Here is a 21,626-nt window from a genome sequence, read left to right on the forward strand (position 1 = left end):
AGTCCTGGCTGTCCTGGAACTCACTCTGTAGACCAGAACGTACCAGGAAGACTTTAATGCAACTCTGCCTGGTATGTTCAAGGACTTAACAGACAAGATAGCAAAATTCCAGAGGAATTTGGAGATGTGCTGAGGTCTCCTTGCTATTTCTGAAGAGGGGGTAAGGAGGGAGGGTAGAAAGAAAAACAGAAGGAAAAGGAGAGAAAGGGACAGGGAACAATTTGAAATGTGGAGTATGTAGCACTGATGTACCATTTGACAATATTGCTTTACATGGAAAAAGAAATCAAAAGGGGCAGTTTTATTACTATTCCCAAGCTGGGGGGGGGGCAGGGGGAGAAACACTTGGTAGCAGCATCAGTGAATGCCACTGGCCATCTATTAGTCATGCTTGTTCAGAAGATTTCTCACATCTCCCTCTTTATCAGGATTTAAGTTAACTGCACTTGGGCCCTGAACTTCTTTTGGCTAATAAAGACTTTCTATTGTGTCCAAGTGGTCTTCTCTGGTGGCTACCTTATAACAATCTTCCTCCTTAAAAGAGCACAACTGTCTGGGGGTAGGTGTGGGGGGAATGGTGGTGCACATCTGTAATCGCAGCACTTGGGGAGGTAGAGGCAGGTAGGTGGATCTCTGAGTTCAAGGCCAGACAGAGAAACCCTGTCTCCAAAAAAACAAAACAAAACAAACAAACAAAAACAAACAAAAACAAAAACAAAAGCAAAACTGTTTGCCCCCTAAACAGCTAGCTAATGATGTAAAAGAGATGATACCTAGCTCCAAATGTCAGTGTTTGATGGGGAAGCACATGAGGTGCATCAGGTCCAGCATCTCCCTAGATGCCCTTCATTCTCACTACTGATTAAAGACAGTGTCAGGAAGACCAGCTGACCTGGGAACCAGACACTGTCCTGTTTGGCTGCTGCCTGCAGACCCAACCTATTCTCCGCCTCTTTGCCCTCATTCATCACGATTAGTCGCACAGGCCTCTTTGGAAACACCAAGGGCTTTTTGGAGCTCAAGTCTGCTGTTCTCCCATTTTCCCAGGACTGCATCCTATGAGCTCTTCAGGATTAGTATCAACTGTTACCTGTCAGAAAAGCTTCTCTTGACCACACACAAAGGTTCGGTTGTCTACATCGTCCATCTTCTAAGGGTTTTTTTTTCTTTTCTTTTTCCCTGGCTGTTGGTTGTCCTGTAACTCACTGTGTAGATCAGGCTGGCCTCAAACTCACAGAAATCACCCTGCTTTTGCCTCCTGAGTGCTGGGATTGAAGGTGTGCACAACAGGGGTCTTTTCAGTCACTGTACCTAGCCACTTCTTTATAATCCTTTATCACAACATTGTTTGTCTTATGACACTTCCACCAGATTTTAAGCTTGCCTGTGAAGGCCGGGCCATGTCATGTCAACTTATCAGCATACATCCAATGTCCAGCACAGTAGCCAGCACATAGAAAACAATTGTTACACAGGCTGAGTGAGTTATCAAACATTAGGGGAACTTCCCACACCTCAGTTGGCCTCCAATTCCCAGAATCACAGAAGCTCACCTTGGACGTAGGGCCCCATCTCTGGATGCTCCCTGACCCTCAAGCTATAGGACTTATTTTGACTGGATCGATTCAAAAGATCTCTCACCCGTTCATTATAGATTTCCAGGAAGCTAGAGACAGGGAGAAAAGGCAAGACCGTTAAGACTGTGAAGAAAGAAGGGAAAACACTTAAGTTGAGAACCAAAAGGTCCTGGATTCCTGTTCTGGTGCTGGTGCCCTCAGAGGCTAGAATGAGTCCGATCCCCTGGACTAGATTTACAGGTCTATATTTATAGACATAAATGCTGGAAATCAAACTTGGGTCCTCTGCAAAAGTAGTATGCACTCATGATGATCTGAATGAGCGATGCCCCCCATAGTCTTAGGTATTTAAATACTTGGTCCTTGATGGCACTATCTGGGGGAGCTAAAGGTGGTTGTGGTAGTTTGGATGAGAATGGCCCCCATATACAATGGGCTCATATACTTGAATGCTTTGTCCTTAGTTGGCGGAATTGTTTTTGAAGGATTATGAGGTGGCACCTTGTTGGAGGAAAAGTGTTAGTGGGGGGAGACAGTGATGTTTCAAAAGCCCACACTACCCATCCCCAGCTAGCTCTCTATCTCTGCCTAATGCTTGTAGATCAAGAGCTTGTAAGCTCTCAGGGTATTGCTCCTACCATGTTTCCTGACATGGTGGCCATGCATGGCCTCTAACTCTCTGGAACCATGAATGCCACGTTAAATGCTTCCTTTTATAAGTTACTTTAGTTATGGTGTGTTATCAGAGCAATTAAAAACTAAGAGTGGTGGTATAACGTTGCTGCAAGAAGTATGTCACTGGGCAGGCTTTGAGACTAAAATCCTCCTGACATTTCCCATTGGTTCTCTTTGCTTCATGCTTATGGTTCAAGATATGAGCTCTCAGCTTCCTGGTCCTGCTTTTCACTGTCTTACAGTAACTACCACTATGGATTCTAACCCTGTGGAACCATAAGTCCAAAAAATCTCTTTCTTACATAAGTTGCCTTGGTCTTGGTGCTTAATCACAACAGAAAACTAAGACAGCCACTTTTTTTTTTAACTTAACATTTTTTTAAAAAAGATTTATTTATTACGTATACAGTATTTTGCCTGCATGTCTATCTGCACATCAGAAGAGGGCACCAGATCTCATTATAGATGGTTGTGAGCCACCATGTGGTTGCTGGGAATTGAACTCAGGACCCCTGGAAGAGCAGCCAATACTCTTAACCTCTGAGTCATCTCTCCAGCCCCTACTTAACATTATTTTAATTTTATATACCAACTACAATTTCTCCTGTTCCCTTCTCCCTACCTCCCATCTACCCACTTCCCCATCCACTCCTCCTTCCTCTCCATTCAGAAAGGGGCAGGCCTCCCATGAGCTTGAACAAAGCATAACACATCAAGCTGAGGTAGGAGGGACCTCCTCCCCTTGTGTCAAGGCTACACAAGGTAATCCAGCATGGGGAACAGATTCCCAAGAGCCAGCTAAGCATCAGGGATAGGTCTTGATCTCACTGTTAGGAGCCTTATAAGCAGACCATGCTACACAATTGTCACACGCATGCAGATGGCCTAGGTCAGTCCCATGCAGGCTCCCTAATGTTGGTCCAGAGTCCATGAGTTCCCAGGAGCTTGGGTAAGCTGTAAGTACAGTGAGCTATTTTTCCATTCCTTGTTCATTTTCTTAAGATGGGGTCTCATGGAGCCTAGGCTTGCCTCAAACTCACTAGGTAGCCAAGGCCTTGAACTCCTGATGCTCCCACCTTCATCTTCATTATCCTACTAGGATTTTTTTCTACTGTCCTGAGCAACAAGGAAAATTGTTGTGAAAGTTCTGCCCCTGCTGTAAGCTGGACAACTCTAACCTGTTTTACTCACTCAGACTGTGTGCAAGATGTTATTCTTCTTAGATATCTATTTCATTATTTTTTAAATAGTTACAATTCTTAGCTGAAACCAGTAAAGATTATATATAACAGGAAGGGAGGCAGAGAAGGTGAGAAAGGAAGGAGAATACAAGGCTTAAAGAGAAACTAGTAAAGCTGGGCTTTCATCCCAGCACTCTGGAGACAGAAGCAGGCTGATTTCTGTGAGTTCGAAGCTACCCTGATCTACAAAGTAAGTTCCAGAGCAGCCAAGGCTACATATAAAGATCATATCTTGAAAAAGAAAAAACGAGTAATCATATATTAATGTTTTTCACTGAAGCTTGGTTAATTAAAACTTATTTTGTTAGGCCATGGGGGGGGATCATGCCTACAACCATAACACTTGGGAAGGTCAAACATCAGGATTAAGAGTCTGAAGATAGCCTGGGTTACAAAGCACGATGCTGTCCAACAAAACAAAACCTGGAGCTAGCCCTAGGCTGGGAAGTAGGTTCGAAATCTACAGTCCTACAGAACAAGCCAATGGGGATTAGGAGGGGAAATCCCAAAAGAAACTAAAGGCAATAAAGGAGAGGAAACCATGGATCTGGAGAAGAACCTCCTGGACTAGTCTAAGGAAAGTGAATTAAGGTTTCCACAAACTATGTTTCCTATTTCCCTGTACTGTATGATGTATCCTCTATGGATTTTCTCCATCCCTCTGATGACTCTAGAAGTAAAACAAAAAAGCTGAAAAATATGAAATCTGGAATGGAAATAGGACATTAGGGATCTAGAGCTTGAGTTCTTACCTTACTTTTATGCTAGGGGAAGAAGGCAGTGAGGCACAGGCATCCTCCCTGATGAAGAGATCCTGCACAAAATCAGAGGGTCAGATTTCACTGAAGGGAGCTGACATTGGAAACTTACTTTAGGAGTACATGATCAAAAGAGAGTCTGTACCTCACATATCCGTGGGGTCAGCCCAACAGAGGCCTGGATGACAGAAAAAGGAAAACATTACTGTTTACTCTGGGAAATGCCCACCATCCCTCTTCTTACCCACAAACACCTGGAATCCTGGAACTCCCCTAAGAACAGAGTATGGTTGTATGGGCTCTTTGTGCTAGCTAGCCTCTATAGAAGGATGTAGAAGACTACAGGCTGGCACTATCAAGAGACACTGACAAAAAGAATGTACAGATGAGAGGCAGATTGTCACCATTAGACAGATAAGAGAAGCTGGCAAACCTAGACATGTGCTTTCCTGCAGTGACCTTTATCATTCTTGGATGAAGTCACACTACTAATGTGGTCCTTTCTAGATCCCTAGGCACAGGAAGACACCCTCGGCAAAACTGCAAAAATCCAAAGGAGCGATGCTTCTCTAGCTCATATTCAGAGGTTTAAGGTTTTATTCCCCCTTTGCTTAATGGGCAAGTTCTTTTTTTAATTTCAAATATCTGAAACCACTCTAACCACAGACAAAGGAAACAATGAGCTGTACCCAGAGAAGTGGGCTATCCTTTTAGATTGTTCCTATACAATGTTACTTGTCAACCACTAGCATACTAAATCTAAAAGAAAGGGTATTCTTTTTTTCCCTTTTAAATGTTTATTTATTATGTATACAGTGTTCTGCCTGCAGGTAAACTTGCACAACAGAAGAGGACACAATATCTCATTACAGATGGCTATGAGTCACCATGTGGTTGTTGGGAATTGAACTGAGGCCCTCTGGAAGGGCAGCCAGTGTGCTTAACCACTGGGCCATCTCTCCAGCCCCAAGAAAGGGTATCCTTAAAGAATGCTATCCCTTTAACTTTGTTTTTTTATTGCCGTTGTTTCTTTTGAGACAGAGTCTCAGTGTGTATCCCTGGCTGGCTAGAACTCATAAAGCACTGCCTGCCTCTACCTCTCAAGGCCTGGGTTAAAAGGGCATTTCCCTCAATTTTCTGTGACTAAAAACAACTTGCATTACACTCTACACATTTTTAAAAGCCCCCAGCCCAGCTACGTCTCTTGCTTTCTTCTAACACACATAGCTTTTGAAGCTGAACACAGCATTCTTATCTCTGTATAGCACTAAGATTCAGTCCAGGTTTATCCCCAATAAAAGTGTGAAGCTTTAGGTGATGAACCTGAAAATAATATGCATATCTAATAGGACCAACAAGAACTCTTGGACAAAGGGAATCATGAAATTCTAGTTTTTCAAAGTTTCACAGAGACTAATTATACAAATTTTACCATTCAGTTAGAGTAGTGAAATGCCACTGTTAGGTACAGAAGAGGGTCATTAATGTTGATTATGGGGTCATGTTCCATATCACAGTGGTAAGGATAACATAAGATTCAGGTCTGCTGTAGCATTAGGAAGACAGTTCACTTCAGTGCTAATACTCACTGGAGTCCCCAGCATGGTGTATGTCTTCCCAGAGCCAGTCTGCCCATAGGCAAAGAGGCAAATATTGTAGCCTTTGGCAGCTCCAGACAGTACTTCAGTCCCCAAGCCCTGGAACACCTGTAATAACAAAAGTAGAAAGCTTGTCATTGGTCCAACTTCCCATAGCACATTTAAAATATTTTAAATCTAAAAAAAAAACCCACAAAATAAAAACAAACAAACAAAAACCTATTGGAGCTAGAGTGATGGCTCAGCCGTTAAGAGCACTGGCTAATCTTCCAGAGGTCCTGGCACCCACAAGGCAGCTCACACCTGATTTAATCATTCACAAGAATCGGTTCAGCTTTAGAAAATAAGATTTTAAGGGAAAATTAAGTAAGTCAATTGCTCAAACATTTTTAGGTACCTACTGTATCCTAGCCTAGATTTTTTTTAAAAGTACATTTCCTAGTCCTTTAAAAAAAAGAATTTATTTTTCATTATCTGTGTGTTTGTACATGTAATCTGTGGAGTATAAATACATACATGTGAGTGCCTGGTGATGCCAGTAGAGGGCCCCATGGAACATAAGCTACAGGCAGTTGTGAGCTACTTGGAGTGGGTTCTAGGAACCAAACTCAGGTCATCTGAAAGAACACAAGTACTCTTCAATGGCTGAGCAGTATCTCAGGCCCCGTGTTCTGTAGTCTACACAGAAGATTCTAAAGCAGGACATATATAAGGCAAAATCTTCCTCAAACACAGAGAAGTGCTTGCTATGGCTAACAGGGTGGTTATAGTGAAACACTCACTGCTCAAGAAGATAAATTCAAGGTCTGAAGACCACACAGGACCAGTTTAGCTCAGAAGTAAGAAAAATTTGTCCCTGATGGTTCCCTGATTGCCCCTGATAGATGGCAGGTTCTGCTGGACAATCACTTCACTTTTGGTCAGGTTTTGTGACTAATTTAGAAACCACCGTAATCCTGATGTGGAAACTGGACTTTAAATTTCTAGATTTCCTGAAATTTCAACTGAACTCTTCTAGGCAGCCATATGAACACTTTGGACCACTGATGTTGGTGGGGGGCAGAACCCAGTCCTCTACCTCAAAATCCTCTTCACTAGCTAGTATCTGGAACAATGATACATCAAAGGAGACTGTCAGCCAGGTAGACAATCCCATCTGACTTTCCAAAGAAAGATGCAAAAGCAGAACAGCAGATGACAAATTCTCCAACAGTAGCAAAACACAGTGACAGAAATGTCAACTATGGTGCTCATGCCAGCCTATTCTGTGTGGCACCACCTGTGATTCCTGCTGCCTAGCAGGTCCTGATCATTTTTTTCAACTTCCCTTTCAAGTACGTGAATCATCTGGTAGAGTTCCAAATTGTAGTGTATGTCTTGTCTTGTACTTCAAAGTTGGGTGAACCTAGGCAATCTGGTTTCTCTAGCTGTAAGATGGACATCACGCAGACTGCTTAGAGACCAATGTCACACATGAAACCAGGTAAAGACAGGATCTAAGTCAAGACTATATTGTTCTGTATTCTAGAAGCTGCACTTCTGCTTCTTGGCAGTGTACTGTTTGTTTGCTTTTTAATACTTCCGTCATCTAGGCAAAAGGCCAAAAGAACCCAGGGTGTTTTGAAAGACTTGAGCTCTGCTCAAGCGAAAACCTTCCCATGACCTCTTATAGCTCTGTATAGTCACACTAACTCCATGTTGACAAAGTTAAAATTTGGGTGAGATCTTGTTTGCCTCCTAAAGGCTGACCAGGTGAAAGACCTTCAGTCTGAAGAAGCAGTATATTTTACTGCATTAGACTAGATGAGTTGACTAACATCTATCCATTCACTATTTGAGAAATCCTCCACAGAACTCCAACTTCCCGGGGCAGGAGATGGGAACACAGGTGGAGACAGCAAAGAGCCACATCTAAATCTAAATTGTATCTCTGCCCTGTTGCAGGATAATCATTCATACTACCACTCCACTGTGGTCAGAGAACAGTGCTAACTACTAGCTGACCAAAATTAGCCATACAGGTTTTGGAGGACTGAGGACATAGAGAGACATGGGAAACAGTAGGGAGGAACTTAGAAGATGCATGCTTTTTGGATCGAGGAAGGAGGCACAGAGATCACTGGTTGCTTTTCTGCTGCTGGTCTGATCAATCAGGTTTTAACCCCATATCTGACTCCTGAGTTTTTATTAATATTAGAATAATTTAGATAATCATTATATTGCTTACATTTTATGATCAGCTGAGCAAAGACAGAAAAGAATGTTACTTTGTCCATGCCCTTTTTATACAGATTTTTTAATTTAATTTTTGCATTCCAAATCCAGTTTCCCCTACCTTCTTTCCTTCCCCTCCCCCACCCCTTCCCTCACCTTCTATTTGCTCCTCAGAGAGGGTAAGGCCTCCCCTAGGAAGTCTACTAAGTCTATCTCATCATATCATTGAGGCAGTACCAATGCACTCCCCTACATCCCTGTGTCTAGGCTGAGTAAGGTATTTCTCCATATAGAATGGGCTATACTAAGTCAGTTTATACTTTAGAGTTACATCTTGGACTCGCTGCCAGTGGCCTTATATACTGGCCTAGCCACACCATTGTCACCTATATTAAGGGAGTCTATTTTGATCTTATGCAGGTTACCCATTTGTCAGACATGAGTCAGAGATCTCTCACTAGCTCAGGGCAGCTGATTCTGTAGGTTTCCCTTGACTTCTTTGTTCACATTATCACTCCTCCCTCACTTGATTGTACTCCATGAGCTCAACCCAATGGTTAGCTATGGATTTCTGTATCTGTTTCCATCTGTTTCTGGAAGAGGGTTCTAACTTCTCTGGGGTTATGGATTGTAGGTTTGGTATCTTTTGCTTTATGTCTGGTATCCACTTATGTGTGAGTACATACTACATTTGTCTTTTGGGTCTGGGCTACTTCACTCAGAATGTTTTTTCCTAGTTCTGTCCATTTGCCTGCAAATTTTAGGATAGCATTGTTTCTTACTGCTAAGTAGTACTCTATTGTGCAAATGTACCACATTTTCTTATCTGTTCTTCAGTGGAGGGACATCTAGGTTGTTTCCAAGTTCTGGCTATTACAAATAATGTTGCTATGAACATATTTGAGCAAATGTCCTTGTGGTGACTCCTTTGGGTATATATGCCCAAAAGTGGCATTGCAGGGTCTTGAGGTAGGTTGATTCCTAATTTTCTGAGCATACTTATTTCCACAGCAGCTGTAAAAGTTTGCACTCTCACCAGCAATGGAGGAGTGTTCCCCTTATTCCACATCCTTGCTAGCATAAGCTGCCATCAGTGTTTTTCATCTTAGCCATTCTGATGATATCTCAGTGTTGTTTTGATTTGCAATTCCCTGATGACTAAGGATGTTAAATACTTCCATCATTTGAGATTGTTCTGTTGAGAATCCTCTGTTTAGATCTGTACCCCATTTTTTAATTGGATTGTTTGGTAGTTTGATATCTAGTTTCTTGAGTACTTTGCTATTGGAGATCAGCCCTTTATCAGATGTGGGTTGGTGAAGATCTTTTCCCATTCTGTAGGGAGCCATTTGATCCCATTGAACAAGTTCTTTGCTTTACAAAAGCTTCTCAGTTTCAGGAGGTCCCATTTATTAATTGTTGCTCTTAGTGTCTATGCTACTGGTGTTCTGTTTAGGAAGTGGTCTCCTATGCCTATGTGTTCAAGGGTATTTCCCACTTTCCCTTCTATGAGGTTCAGTGTGAATGGATTTATATTGATGTCTTTGATTCATTTGGACTTGAGTTTTGTGCATGGCAATAGATATGATCTATTTGCATTCTCTACATGTTAACAGCCAGTTATACATGCACCATCTGTTGAATATGTTTTCTTTTTTCCATTTTATATTTTTAGGTATGTGGGTTGATATTAGAATCTTTAATTCCATTGGTCCACCTGTCTGTTTTTATGCCAATACCAAGCTCTTTTCATTACTATAGCTCTATAATAGAGCTTGGAGTCAGGGATGGTGATGAATCCCAGATGATCCTTTATTGTACTGGCTATCCTAGGTTTTTTGTTTTTCCATATGAGTTCCATATTGTTCTTCCAGGTCTGTGAAGAATTGTGCTGGGATTTTGATGGGGATTGCATTGATCAAAAGTAGATTACTTTTGATAGGATTTCAATTTTTACTATGTTGATCCTACCTATCCAAGAGCATGGGAGATCTTTCCATTTTCTGGTATCTTCTTTAATTTCTTTCTTTAAAGACTTAAAGTTCTTGCTTGGTTAGAATTGCCCCAAGGTATTTTATGTTATTCGTGGCCATTGTAAAGGGTGATGTTTCTCTGATTTCTTTTTCAGCCTGTTTATCATCTGTATATAGGAAGACTACTGATTTTATTTTAAAATTATTCTTGTATCCTGCTACGTTATGGAAGGTGTTTATCATTTGTAGGAGCTTTCTAGGAGAATTTTTGGGGTCACTTATGTAAACTATCATATCATCAGCAAATAACAAGAGTTTGACTTCTTTTCCAATCTGTAATACTCTGATCTCCTTTTGTTGTCTTATTGCTCTAGCTAGAACTTCAAGAACTATATTGAATAGCCTTGTCTTGTTCCTGATTTCAGTGGGATTACTTTGAGTTTCTCTCCATTTAGTTTGATGTTGGCAATTGGCTTGGTGTATATTGCTTCATCATGTTTAGGTATGTTCCTTGTATCCCTATTCTCTCCAAGACCTTTATCATGAAGGGGTGTTGAATTTGATAGAAGGCTTTTTCAGCAACTAATGAGATGATCATGTGTTCTTTTTTTCTTTCAGTTTTATATGGTGGATTTCATTGACTGATTTTCATATATTGAACCATCCCTGCATCTCTGAGATGAAGCCTACTTGGTCATGGTGGATGATTTTTCTAATGTGTTCTTGGGTTCGGTTTGCTAGTATTTTATTGAGTATCTTTGCATTTATGTTCATGAGAAAAATTGGTATGTAATTCTTCTTAGTTTTGTCTTTGTGTGGTTTGAGTATCAGGGTAACTGTATAACCTCATAAAAAGAGCTTGTCAATGCTATTCTCTTTCTATTGTGTGGAATAACTTGGGGAATATTGGTGTTAGTTCTTCTTTGAACATCTGGTAGAATTCTGTGCTGAAACCATCTGGGCCTGGTTTTGGTTTTTTTTGTTTTTTGTTTTGGCTGGGAGACTATTAATAACTGTTTCTTTTTCCTTGGGGGTTATAGGTCTATTTAAGTTGTTTATCTAGTATGTGGTACTTATCTAGAAAATTGTCCATGTCCTTAAAGTTTTCCAATTTTGTGGAGTACATGTTTTTGAAGTATATGACCTGATGATTCTCTGGATTTCCTATGATTCTGTTGTTATATCCCCTTTTTTGTTTCTGATTTTGTTAATTTGTATGTTCTCTCTGTCTTTTGGTTAGTTTTGATAAAGGTTTGTCTACTTTGTTGAATTTCTCAAAGAACAAACTCAGTGTATCATTGATTCTTTGATTATTTTGTTTCTATTTTATTGATTTCGGTCCTCAATTTGACTACTTCTTGCCATCTACTCTCTCTGGAGTTTGAATCTTTTTGTTCTAGCTCTTACAGTTGTTTTGTTAATTCACTAGTGTGGAATTTTTCCAGCTTCTTTATGTAGGCATTTACTGCTATGAACTTTCCTCTTAGCACTCCTTTAACTGTGTTCCATGTTTAGATATGTTGTGTGGTCATTTCATTAACTTTTAGGAAGTCTTTAATTTTCTTCTTTATTTCTTCTTTGACTCAGTGTTGACTCAGTTGAGCATGGTTCAATTTCCATGTGTTTGTGGGCGTTCTGAAAGTAATGCTGCTGTTGAATTCTAACTTTAAGCTGTGGTGATCCGATAGAATACAGGGAGTTATTCCAGTTTTTTGTTTTTGTACCTTTTGAGGTTGGAATTTTTTTACTGAGTATGTGGTCTATTTTTGAGAAGGTTCCATGAGGTACTGAGAAGTATTCTTCTGTGTTTGGGTGGAATGTTCTATAGATGTCTGTTAAGTCCATTTGAGTCATAACATCTATTAGTTCCCTCATTTCTCTGTTAAATTTCTGTCTGACAAACCTATCCAGTGGTGAGAGTGGGGTGCTGAAGTCTCCCACTATTAGTGTATAGGGCTTAACTTGTGATTTAAGTTTCAGTGATGTTTCATTTACAAATACAAGAGACCTTATGTTTGGGGCATAGATGTTCAGAATTGAGATTTTTCCCTTGATGGATTTTTCCTGTAATGAATATGAAATGCCCTTCTTTATCTTTTTTTGATTGATTTCCGTTTGAAGTCTATTTTGTTAGTTATTAGGATAGCTATACCAGTTTGATTCTTCGGTCCATTTGACTACAAATTTTTTCCCCAACCCTTTATTCTAAGGTAATGTCTATCTGTGAGGTTGAGGTGTGTTTCTTGTATGCAGCAGCAGGATAGATTCTATTTGTATACAATCTATTAGTTTGTGTCTTTTTATAGGTGAGGCCATTTATACTAATGGATATTAATGACTAGCGATTGCTAGTTCCTGCTATTTTTGTCTTTGTTGTTGGTGATGACATTATGTATTCAAATCCCTTCTTTGTGATTTGCTGCTGTAAGCTCATCTATTGCCTGTGTTCTTGTAGATGTAGCTGATTTCCCTGGGTTGGCATTTTCCTTCTAGTACTTTCTGTAGGGCCAGGTTTGTGGATAGGTATTGTTTCAATCTAGATTTATCATGGAATATCTTGTTTTCTCCATCTATGGTTATTGAAAGCTTTGCTAAGTATCGTAGTCTGGGCTGGCATCTGTGGTCCCTTAGTGTCTGCATAATGTCTATCCAGGACATTTTCACTTTCATTGTTTCCACTGAGAAGTCAGGTGGAATTCTAATAGGTTTGCCTTTATATGCTACCTGGCCTTTATCTTTTGCAGCTCTTAACATTCTTTCTTTATTCTGTATATTTATTGTTTTGATTATTATGTGGTGAGAGGTGAGGGGACTTTTTTGGGGGTGGGCGATCCAGTCTATTTGGTGTTCTGTAAGTTTCTTGTACTTTTATAGGCATGTCCTTCTTTAGGTTGGGAAAGTTTTCTTCTGATTTTGTTGAACATATTTTCTGTGCCTTTGAGTTAGATTTCTTCTATTCCTATTATTATTAGGTTCACTCTTTTCATGGTGTCCCAGATTTTCTGCATGTTTTATGTTAAGGACTTGTTGGATTTAACATTTTCTTTGATGGATCTATTTCCTCTATTGTATCTTCAACACCTGAAATTTTCTCTTCCATCTCTTATATTCTGTTGTTAATGTTTGCATTTCTGGTTCCTGATCATTTACCCAAATTTTCCATTTCCAGAATTCCCAGTTTGTGTTTTCTTTATTGATTCTATTTCAGTTTTCGAGTCTTGAATCATTTCCCTCACTTGTTTGATTGCTTTTTTTGTTTGTTTGTTTTTGTTTTATTTTCTTTAAGGGATTTGTTGATTTCTTCCAACTTTTTGTTTATCTTTTCCTCCATTTCTTTTAAGGGATTTTTTCATTTCCTCTTCAAGAGCCTCAATCATCGTCACAAAGTTATTTTTAAGTCATTTTCTTCTGCTTCTTCTGGGATATTCAGATCTTGCTGTTGTAGCACCACTAGTTTCTAGTAGTGCCATATTGCTCCTTTTATTGTTGAGTATGTTCTTACCTTGTTGTCTAAGCATCTCTTCCTCTACTCAGTATAGGTGGAGCTTGTGCTTCATTCAGGGAGAGTCTCCTTCTCCAATTGGTATAGTTGGAGGCTGTGGCTCCGTTGCAAACAAGGCAGAGTCTCTGGAGAGCTCTCCTCCTGGTGGAAGTGGGCTCAAGGCTTAGATGGTCACTCCTTGAGGTGCAGATGGGGCCACAGCTCTGGTGATTGCTCCTTTAGGTGTAGCTGAGGTTCCAGTGGTCACTGTAGCAGTGGGGTATCTTGAACTGAGAAATGGCAGTGGAGGCTGGCTGGGACATAGGTGCTCTTTCCCAAAGGAAAAGCTGCTGTCATCTTTCCTGGCGATCACTCCCTGCTCAGGCCTCCCTCTAACACTGCTCCTTGCCTAAGGAATGGGCTTCCCTCTCACTTTATCCATGTCTTTATCCAAATGCAAAAAATTGCCTAAGTGTTCTCTGAAACTGTCTTTGAAGAAAGCACTTTACCTGATGATAAAAGATGGACTCCAGCCTACAATGGTGGAGACTTTAAGATACAGTTCTACTCCTCAAGAGCTGCCAGGAAAACCCACAACCTTAGAAAGAGGGAAACTGGCAAATAACACATGTTCCACTCCACCCAGGTTAACACAGATAAAACAGCTCACTATTACATCAGACACAGTTTTAATGTTAAAACAATTGACTGAACTGCAGTCTGCCAAACACTCCAATTCAGGAGACATGGATAACAGGAACACTAACTGTAGACCTTTACCTCTTTCTTTTTGAGGGGAAGGATTTTTTGAAACAGGGTTTCTCTGTGTAATGGTCCTTGCTATCCTAGAACTCACTTTGTAGACTAAGCTGGCCTCGAACTCAGAGATCCTGCCTGCTTTTGCCTCCCAAGTGTTGAGACTAAAGATGTGTGCCACCATGCTTGGCTCACACATGCCTTTCTCAAATCCAACTAGAATCAATAACACTACTGACAATTTCCTAACAATGGTTCAAGATCCAACCATAGTAGTGACCTCCATAGTCCTAGAGGGACTTGTCACTGATAGGTTGCTTTGGTTTGGATGGTTTTTTCATTCTGTTATAGATTATATTCTCTAACTAAGTGGACTCATAGCAAAAGTAATTTAAAAAATAATATGGACCCAGCAGTGTTGGTGCATGCCTTTAATCCCAGAACTCAGGAGGCAGAGGCAAGTGGTTCTCTGTGAGGTTGAGGCCAGCCTGGTCTACAGAATGAGTTCCAGGCCAGCCATGGCTGTGACACAGAGAAACCCTGTCTGAAGACCAAAAACAAACAAAACAAAAACAAAAATATGGTTCTTGAATAGTTGTATGTCATCTTAATACAAGCTGGAGTTATTTGGAAAGAGGGACTCTCAACTGAATACAATGCCTCCTTAAGAGTTACCTGTAAGCAAGTCTATAGTGTATTTTCTTAATTACTAATTGATGTGGGAAGGCCCAACACATTGTTGGTGGTATCATCCCTGAGCTGGTGATCCTGGGTGCTGTAAGAAAGCAAACTGAGCAAGCCATGAGGAACAAGCCAGTAAGCAGTCAGCATTCCTCCACTGCTAATGCAACAGCTCCTGCCTCCAGGTTCCTGCCCTGCTGGAGTTCCTCTTCTGACTTCTCTCAGTGATGAACTGTTACCTGGAATAAGTCCTTCCCTCCCCAAGTTGATTTTTGTCAATGATGTTTTATCAAAGCAATAGAAACTCTGAAACAATTCCAATTCAGAATGAGAAAGGATTCAAAATAAGTATTTAATATTAATCTCAAATGTAGCTACCTAAGAGGAATAATGTCTCAAGTCTGAAAAGAGGTCTTAGTGGAAGTCTTTTTATTTTTTTTTAACTCTATTTGGAAACAAGAACCTTTAATCCAGAAAGTGATTCTAGACGATTGCTGGCACTTATATGATTTCAAATGATGCCATTAGCTACTTAGAGAAATCTTAAGAACTGTATTTATACTGCCCATCACAGAGATAGTGAGATGAAGATGAGAGAACACAGCACACACTGACCCACATTTCACTGTAGTATAGAAAAGCAGAGATCAAAGTCCCTTATTTGAAGAGAGAATATTCATGTAGGATCTGCAATTCTGTGAGGCCTTAGTAAAAAATGAACAACTAAATTCTTCCTCCAAACAGCTGCAATGAGAGTTAATAAGTAAAAACACATACTTTGAGATTTCTGTGTTTAAACACTGGCTCTCTAGCCAATTTCCTCATCTGTGAAATGAAGATAATAGTCCCAGCTCAGTGGATGGAGACAGATTAGTGGCAGAGTGCCTTGCCTATCAAACTCCAGAACTACAAAATGACAATAACAACAACAACAACAACAACAACAATGCTTAACACAGGGCTAACAGACACCATTTCAGCCCTGGCCCAAATACAGACCGAATGTCCTGTTTCCCTGGAGCAGATTTCTCCACAGGAAACAGGCATCAGCCGGTATCTTACTTTGGCAGATGAATAAAGATTTCCTGTCTGTCTGGTGTTCAGATCAGGCTATGCCCTACATTAAGTTACTCTATATTGTATAAAGCAATGGATGTTTCTGGCTGAGCACTGCCTTAGGAGACTCTACAAGCAGCCTTTGACTCTGTTTTAGGGAAAAAGATGACAATCCTTGGGTAGACCCAGAAACTGTACCATCTGTCAGCACCAGTCTGTTAGAACAAACTGATAAATGACTTATCCCTAGAACTACAACGGGGGCCACCCAATGCATTATTCAGGAGAACTGAAACTGTGACAGGCACATGGGCATTTTAAAATCATATAAGGAAGCTGGCATGGTGTCACACACCTTTAGTCCAGCACTTAGGAAGCAGAGGCAGGTGGACCTCTTAAGTGTGAGACCAGCCTGGTCTACAGAGCAAGTTCCAATACAGCCAGAGCTGTACCAAAAACAACAACAACAAAAAACTATATAAGGGAAACTGAATCCAAGAACTTACTCTTAGATATACCAAACCAAGAAAAGTATTATTCCCTTGCCTGTACCCCATAAAGTGATGGACACCTAACACTATGATGTCATGGTCCCATAACAACTTATCTTTTGATACCCAGTATGTATGTCATGGACTGAGAATCCCCAACTTGACTTGATGCCCCACTGTAGACACAGCCTACCCAATTGCCTGCCCATCCACCTATTTGCCTGTGTTTGCCTATCTGGACCTGGACCTGCTGCCCCTTTCCTGCTATTTCCTGTTCTGGGCTTGTTTCCTTTCATCTCTCAGATATAGTATTACTGGGACAATCAGAGAACCCTAACTGTGATCTGAAGATAACAGGGCACTAATGCAACCACTTCTCAATTTTGAAGACTGCATTGTGGCTTTATAACAGAAATGCATACTGAAGCATTAGGGGCAACTTTCGAATGGTTCGGTGTAGGGGTCCTATCTTCTTTTTAAATTTGTAAATGCCTCAAAAATTCTATTTTAATAAAAGGTCTGAGAGTACAATTAAGAGGTAGGGTGCTAGCCTAGCATGTATAAGACACTAGAAACAATCTCCTAAAAAGTTATGATGAAAGCAACCAGAAAGCACACAGTACTTGAGTTAAGTCTGGGCCACATGGCCATCAGTGTCACCGCTTTCTATTGACAACTGCTGTGTTCTTTTTTCATCATTGGTAAAATAAGGATAAAAATAAAACCTCAAAGTTTACTTTCAGAATCAAAGTAATTATGAGGAAATAATGCATGAAACTGCTAATCAAGAATGAGATAATTCACAATCTTATTGAGACTTATGAATAATGACAATGAGAAAATAAACATGTTACTGACATGTTAGATGACTAGGCAATTGCAGTTCAGCTAGAAAACCATCAATAATATAAGACAATTAGCACAGAAACTCACTGATAGATAACTCTTCAACCACAGAAAAAAAAACAAAAACTGAAATTGTGAATGACCCAAAGGGCAATGAAAATAATAACCCATTAGTAAAACACAGCAAACACTGTGACTACAGTAAATTATGGCTTTGTATACTCTAATTACAGAGAAAAGCCTAAATGCATTTTAACCTATAGTCTTCTTACAAAATTAAGGGAACTTAATTAATAGACAAACTTTTACCTCCACACAAGGAATTTTTTTTTCACACAAGGAGACTTTTTGGAAATAAAAATTTGATCTGTGCAACAACATAGATGAACCTTGAATATTAAGTGGAGAAAAACAATTTATTTTTGAGATAGGGTCTTACTATGTAGCTCAGGCTAGCCTCAAATTCACAAAGATCCTCCTACTCCTGTCCTGTAACTCCAGTGCTGGGATTAAATGCATGCACCATCAGGCCCACACTAAACCACTCTTTACAACTTGTGAGACTCAGTTCTTTTTTTTTCCACCTCATCAGCCCTGCTGAATCAGAATCAGGTTGCCAGGCTTGGTGACACATGCCTTTAACCTGCTGGGCCATCTCACCAGCCAGGAAAAAAAACTAAATAAAATCCCATTTTAAAACAGTTTCACATTGTAGCAATTTTATATTTATGATATCTGGGGAACACAAAACTCTAGGAACAGAAAACAGAAGCTGAAGTGGAGAAAATGTGAATACACAGGGACAGCACTAGAGAGGACCTGAGGGGCTGGATTTTAAAAGGCTAGTTGTGGTTAATTGGTTGCCTAGCACACAAGAGACCTGGGTTCAAGTCCCAAGGCTAGGGATAAAAAAAATCACTAAAACACACTCACAAAAACAAAACAAAACAAAAAACCTTAGGAGCTAGGGAGAGATGGCTCAGCAGTTAAGAATGGGTACTGCTAGAGTAAGGGGAGCATTCCTCCATTGCTGGTGGGAGTGCAAACTTGTACAGTATGGCAGCTTCTCAGAAAATTGGGAATCAATCTACCTCAAGACCCTGCAATACCACTTTGGGGCATATAACCAAGGATGCACACCCACACTACAAGGACATTTTCTCAATTATGTTCACAGCAGCATTATTCATAATAGCCAGAACATGGAAACAACCTAGATGCCCCTCAACCGAATAATAGATGAAGAAAATGTGGTACATTTACACAAAATACTACTCATCAGTAAAAAAGAATGACATCTTTAAATCTGCAGGCAAATAGATGGAACTAGAAAAAAAAAAAAAAGAAAAAAAAAATCTTGAGTGAGGTAACCCAGACCCAGAAAGGCAAATATAATACATACTCACTCATAAGTGGACATTAAACATAAAGCAAAGGACAACCATATTATAGGCCACAACTCCAGAGAACCTAGGTAACAAAGAGGACCTTAAGAGAGACATATATGGATCTGCCTAGGAGGAAAAAGACAAGACATCCTGAGTAAATTGGGAGTGTGGGAGGCAGGGGGGAAGGTGAAAAGGGAGAAAGGAGGAGGAAAGGGAAATGTACAGCTCAATTTAAAAAAGTGAAAATAAAATCTAAAAAACAAAAACCTAAATGTTAATGAGAAAACCAGGAGCCAGGCACATGCAAAAACAGAATGTGTACTGTTGTTCTTGCAAAGGACCCAAGTCCAGTTCCTAGCACCCATATCTGCTGGCTTACAACTGCCTGCAACTCCAGCTCCAGGGGCTCCAACATCTCTGACCTCTGTGGAAACCTGCATTCATATATGCAAACTTTTTAGATTTATTTTATGCATATTAATGCTTTGCCTATATTGTATGAATATGTCCCATGTGCATGTCAGGTACACACAGAGGTCAAAAGAAGGCAACAAGCCATCTTCCTTACCCCGATTTAAGTAATTTTAAATCTTTTTTTTTTTCTTTTCTTCTCAAGACAAGGTTTCTTTATGTATCCCTGGCTAAGTAAACCATACTGACCTGAAATTCAGAGATCCTCTGCCTCTGCCTCCTATGTGCTGGGAGATGCGTGCCATTGCTACCAGGTAAAATATTTTTTTAAAGGGAACTTCATTATATAAAACTTTGGTTTAATAAGAGGGGAAATATCCCTGATATTGGAAACCTTGCCAACCACCCATGGATCTTGGAGGAAAACCTACAATCACCACTTTACTAAACCAACATAATTCTTAACTACAATCTAAATATGTATCCTTTTATCCAATGATAAGTGTAGTTCTCACCCCTCATCAAAGATACTTTCTTGTAACAGATGACAACCATTACAAAAAACCACAACAGATCAAAATACAGAGGAAAAGAGATTATATGGTGCCCAGTATCAACTACAACACAACTTCTGTACCAAGACTCTGGGAGCAATGCAGAACAAGGTGTGGAAGGTTGCTGTGAGACTGTGTCTCCTAGAAATGTCATTAACAGGGGTGCCTAAACAAAACTGGAGCAATGATGACACCAATGGACATGATGACATGGGAGGGGGAAATTTCACAGGGCCTCAACCTTAAGCAAATAACTATGGGCAATTGGGGATGTTGAGAATGGTCTTCATCAGGGAAGAGCTTTCCAATTGGCTATCCAATACCAAGGGCACTATTATACTGACTGAACAGGTTGTATTCATGTATTTAGGAATATATCCTCTGATCTATCCATCCAACCAAGTATGAATCCTTAATGTGTATAATGGTAGATGTAAAAGGTATAAATGATTGAGCAAACTGTTCATTAGTTTACATACAGAAGCAGTTTAGAGACAGGAAATACATGCAGAATAGTCTTCCCATAGCCCAACTTTGAAACGCTATGCATTTCAAAGCTCCTTAGGTCCCTACTGCATCTTATACATCAGATTTGTTGCTGCTGTAGCAGATGCTATCAGTGCCCTAGCCACACACACCTGGATCCCTTCACCATTCCCATGAATGTAGACTTCCCTCTTAAAAGTGAGCATGCCTGTCTAAGGGTTATACTCTGGTTGTTGGAACTTCATTTACCAGCCAGTGATCCTATGGGGGCAATCTCAAGCAATAATGCATTAGAAACAAATCTGAAGAAAAAAAATTATTCATCAGGAAAATTTCACATTGTGTCTTTAATGTAGCCCAGTTGATTCAGGCAGATTCTCTAACTGCCCCTTCTATAGCTGCCTTGTAAGAGTGGATATATTCTAAAAAGATACTTGTAGACCCTACCTTTGGCTATCAGAAGACGACTACTTCTACTACTACTGAGACAACAGGCCCCAAATTGGAATTTTCTGAGAACACTTGTTCTGAAAAAAAAAGGCTGGATGATGAAGAGGCTGGAAGTTTTGCAGACAGGCCAGGTGTGGTGGTTGCTCATACATTATTTTGCTTTGCTGCATTGGAATTAGTTAGCCCTGTTAGTGCTGTCTTTTGAATGCCTGGAGAAGTGTCTAAACTTCTGAGCTATACTCAAAGATGGAAAGGATGCTTAGTATATGCTTCTATAGGCTGAATATTGCTATATTTGGAGTACTTATTAAACCTAGAGGGCCAACAGATTTCACCAGCACCAATCCAAAAGCTTGAAGCAGCTCCCTATGAATACCAGCCCCTGCATATAGAGACCTATGGACCACAAGTTCCTGAGCTAGAGATGTTAGGAAGACTTGGGTATTTAAACCACGTCTGAGCTACGTCTCCACAGGACCTTGCTGGTGGTTATACTTCCTCTCTCACTTGTCACTGAGTGCTACAGGACACTTTCAGTGGGCTTTTCTGGCAGCCCAGATAAACCTGTGTTTTCTCATTTATAAGATTTGGATCCTAGAGCCAAACCAAGGGGCTTGAAAGTAAAGAGATTTGTAAAATTCTAGCACACACAGCTGCAAGGCTGCACCACATCTAGCTGCTATATTCAGGTGTTTATTACAGTCAGGACCAAGCTGAGAAATGTGTTGCATGTAAATTCCTGGAAGAACTTTTATTTTCTACTTTTGTTCTTCAGAGTAGACTGAAGCATTGCACTTCATCTGACAGGAAAGGAATAAATGATTTCCCTATGTATGGAGTTGACAGACACAACATTTTTAAAAAAAAAAAAATATAAAGCTTGACTTTATGGAAAGGAAAGGAAAGGAAAGGAAAGAAGAGGAGAGGAGAGGAGAGGAGAGGAGAGGAGAGGAGAGGAGAGGAGAGGAGAGGAGAGGAGAGGAGAGGAGA

General features: G+C 40.2%; 1 protein-coding gene across 1 annotated transcript in view; it reads right to left on the reverse strand.

The window, feature by feature from the left end:
* Stard9 (StAR related lipid transfer domain containing 9) overlaps positions 1 to 21,626 on the reverse strand; it is a 94,303-nt gene that overhangs the window by 48,672 nt on the left and 24,005 nt on the right. Inside the window, exons 4-7 of the mRNA XM_051183618.1 lie at positions 5,841 to 5,957; positions 4,397 to 4,429; positions 4,246 to 4,307; positions 1,554 to 1,666 (exon numbers count right to left, since the gene is read on the reverse strand). Coding sequence (XP_051039575.1) covers positions 1,554 to 1,666; positions 4,246 to 4,307; positions 4,397 to 4,429; positions 5,841 to 5,957 — 325 coding nt within the window. The remainder of the gene's footprint in view (positions 1 to 1,553; positions 1,667 to 4,245; positions 4,308 to 4,396; positions 4,430 to 5,840; positions 5,958 to 21,626) is intronic.

Source organism: Phodopus roborovskii, unplaced genomic scaffold (assembly GCF_943737965.1).
Source record: "Phodopus roborovskii unplaced genomic scaffold, PHOROB, whole genome shotgun sequence".
NCBI lineage: Eukaryota > Metazoa > Chordata > Mammalia > Rodentia > Cricetidae > Phodopus > Phodopus roborovskii.